A 2,056-nucleotide genomic window follows, 5' to 3' on the forward strand; every position below is an offset into this window, starting at 1 on the left:
TGAAGGCCCTTCCACTTCATCACTCACCACCTCCTCTGCTTTCTTCACCCCTGGCTCTTCCTGAGGTTCCAGCTGCTCCTCTTCTTGTTCCTCCTCCTCCTCTGCTCTTACCTTCTCCTCTTCCGGTTCCTTCGCTTGTGCATATGATGGTAACCTCTCATCAAATGCCCTGGAGAGATCTTCCAATGGTCCCATTCCAATCTTCTCCTCAAACTCATTGAAGGCTGATGGAAGAGGACTGGGCTCGACCCCTACTTCCGTGAGAGGGAAGTAGAGGGACACCGGCTTCTCTTCTTCCAGCAGCTTGTAGCCTTTGGTCTTCGGGATGGAGGGGACTGTGATGGCATGGAGGGGCTTCTCCGGGACCTCCCCCAGCTGTTCCTCCGCTGGTCTTCTCAGAGCCCTCCGGATCCTTTTCAGGATCAAGTGACTGATCTCCACCAGGTTGAGGAAGAGGGACACAGAAGCCACCACCAGCATGAACATAATAAAGATGGTCTTCTCCGTGGGCCTGGAGACAAAACAGTCCACAAGATTGGGACAGGGCCACCGCCCACAGCGGTAAAGGGGGAGAATTCGGAAGCCGTATAGGAAATACTGACCTACTATGAATCCCACCTCAAAGAGGGTTTTGAAAATGATGTGGAAGATGTAGGTTCTCAGGAGGGTACCCTCCAGGCGAAACTTCTTGGTCCCGTCAGGGTTGTTGCCTTTGTTTTGATTCGGAGCCAGGGGCAGCTTCTCTTCATCCACCTCAGCTTGCTGACGCCTCTCAGCTTCCTCTCTCTCTTTCCTCTTCTCCTCCATGCGGACGTGGTGCACCGCGTGCCCAAAGTACATTAGCGAAGGCGTGGATACAAAAATGATCTGCAGGACCCAGAGCCGGATGTGGGAGATGGGGAAGGCCTCATCATAGCAGACGTTCTCGCAACCAGGTTGCTGGGTGTTGCACACAAAGTCTGACTGTTCGTCTCCCCACACTAGCTCGGCAGCTGTTCCCAGGATCAGGATGCGGAAAATGAAGAGCACCGTGAGCCAAACTCTCCCGATGACAGTGGACTGCTCGTTCACCTGCTCTAAAATGTTCCCCAGGAAACTCCAGTCACCCATTTCTTACTGTCTAAGGAAAGAAAAAAGAAAGAGAATGACCGCAAATTATGCTAAATTTAAAAGATTTCAGGTTTTCCCACTGACGCCTGTTGCTGCTTTCAACTAGTATTTTCCTAATATGCTCTGAGAACAGAAAGAAGGTTGCTTGCTTGCTGATTTGCCTGATCACAATGATTTATTAGCAGAAGAAGGGCTGGGAAGCCAGAGCAAACTGCTTGCTAAATTCTTTCTTCCCTGGCTCTAAATGGGCAATTACTTTTCAGCCATGGAGAATATTTAAATCCTTTTCCAGGTAAGAGTCTTCTGTGGTGCCTTATAGGCTCAGTTGAGCAAACCCGCTTAGATTTTGTGCACATACAAACACTTGCCAGCAGTACAGAAATACAGATTTATCAGCGTGCAGCTGCAGTGGTTAGAAAAAGAGAGTGAAGCTTTCAAGCACCCAAGCTCTTCTGCGGCAGAACCACACATGGGTCAAACAGATCTCGAATTGGTGCCCATCTTGCACATGCACAAACCTGAATTCTCTGTAGGTTGCATATATTAATTCTACATGAGAAATCACTCTGTTAGGTAAGAACAGCAATTACAACACCACTGCTATGTTAGTAATACTGTACAAGCTTAATAACTACCATATATACTAGTTTGGCTATGTAGTACGCATTATATGCAATATAATTATTCGGTGTTATTGGCGCTATTCATTGCATCCTCTTCTGAAGTCAGTTGCCACACCAACATTGGAAGCAACCTGGAGAAAAACACAAAGGTCTATAACTAGGACCTAAAATACTGTTTTCTCTCTCTAAAATGTCAGTGCTGCTATCTAAGGCTAACACAGAGCTGGAAGCCAGCTACAGATATCCTACTGGAAAGCTAAGAAAGTAGTCCATCTTCCAGTAATGCAAGTCAAATGTTACCTCTGTCATTGTTTTTGCATGAT

General features: G+C 47.3%; 1 protein-coding gene across 1 annotated transcript in view; it reads right to left on the bottom strand.

Moving 5' to 3' along the window:
* The window catches only part of GJA8 (gap junction protein alpha 8), a 1,258-nt gene extending 148 nt beyond the window's left edge, over positions 1 to 1,110 (bottom strand). The window contains exon 1 of the mRNA XM_035890748.1: positions 2 to 1,110. Within this exon, the coding sequence (XP_035746641.1) occupies positions 2 to 1,110 (1,109 nt within the window). The remainder of the gene's footprint in view (position 1) is intronic.
* Between the last annotated feature and the right edge of the window lie 946 nt (positions 1,111 to 2,056).

This window comes from Egretta garzetta, unplaced genomic scaffold, assembly GCF_000687185.1.
Source record: "Egretta garzetta isolate BGI_Z169 unplaced genomic scaffold, ASM68718v1 scaffold383, whole genome shotgun sequence".
Lineage (NCBI taxonomy): Eukaryota > Metazoa > Chordata > Aves > Pelecaniformes > Ardeidae > Egretta > Egretta garzetta.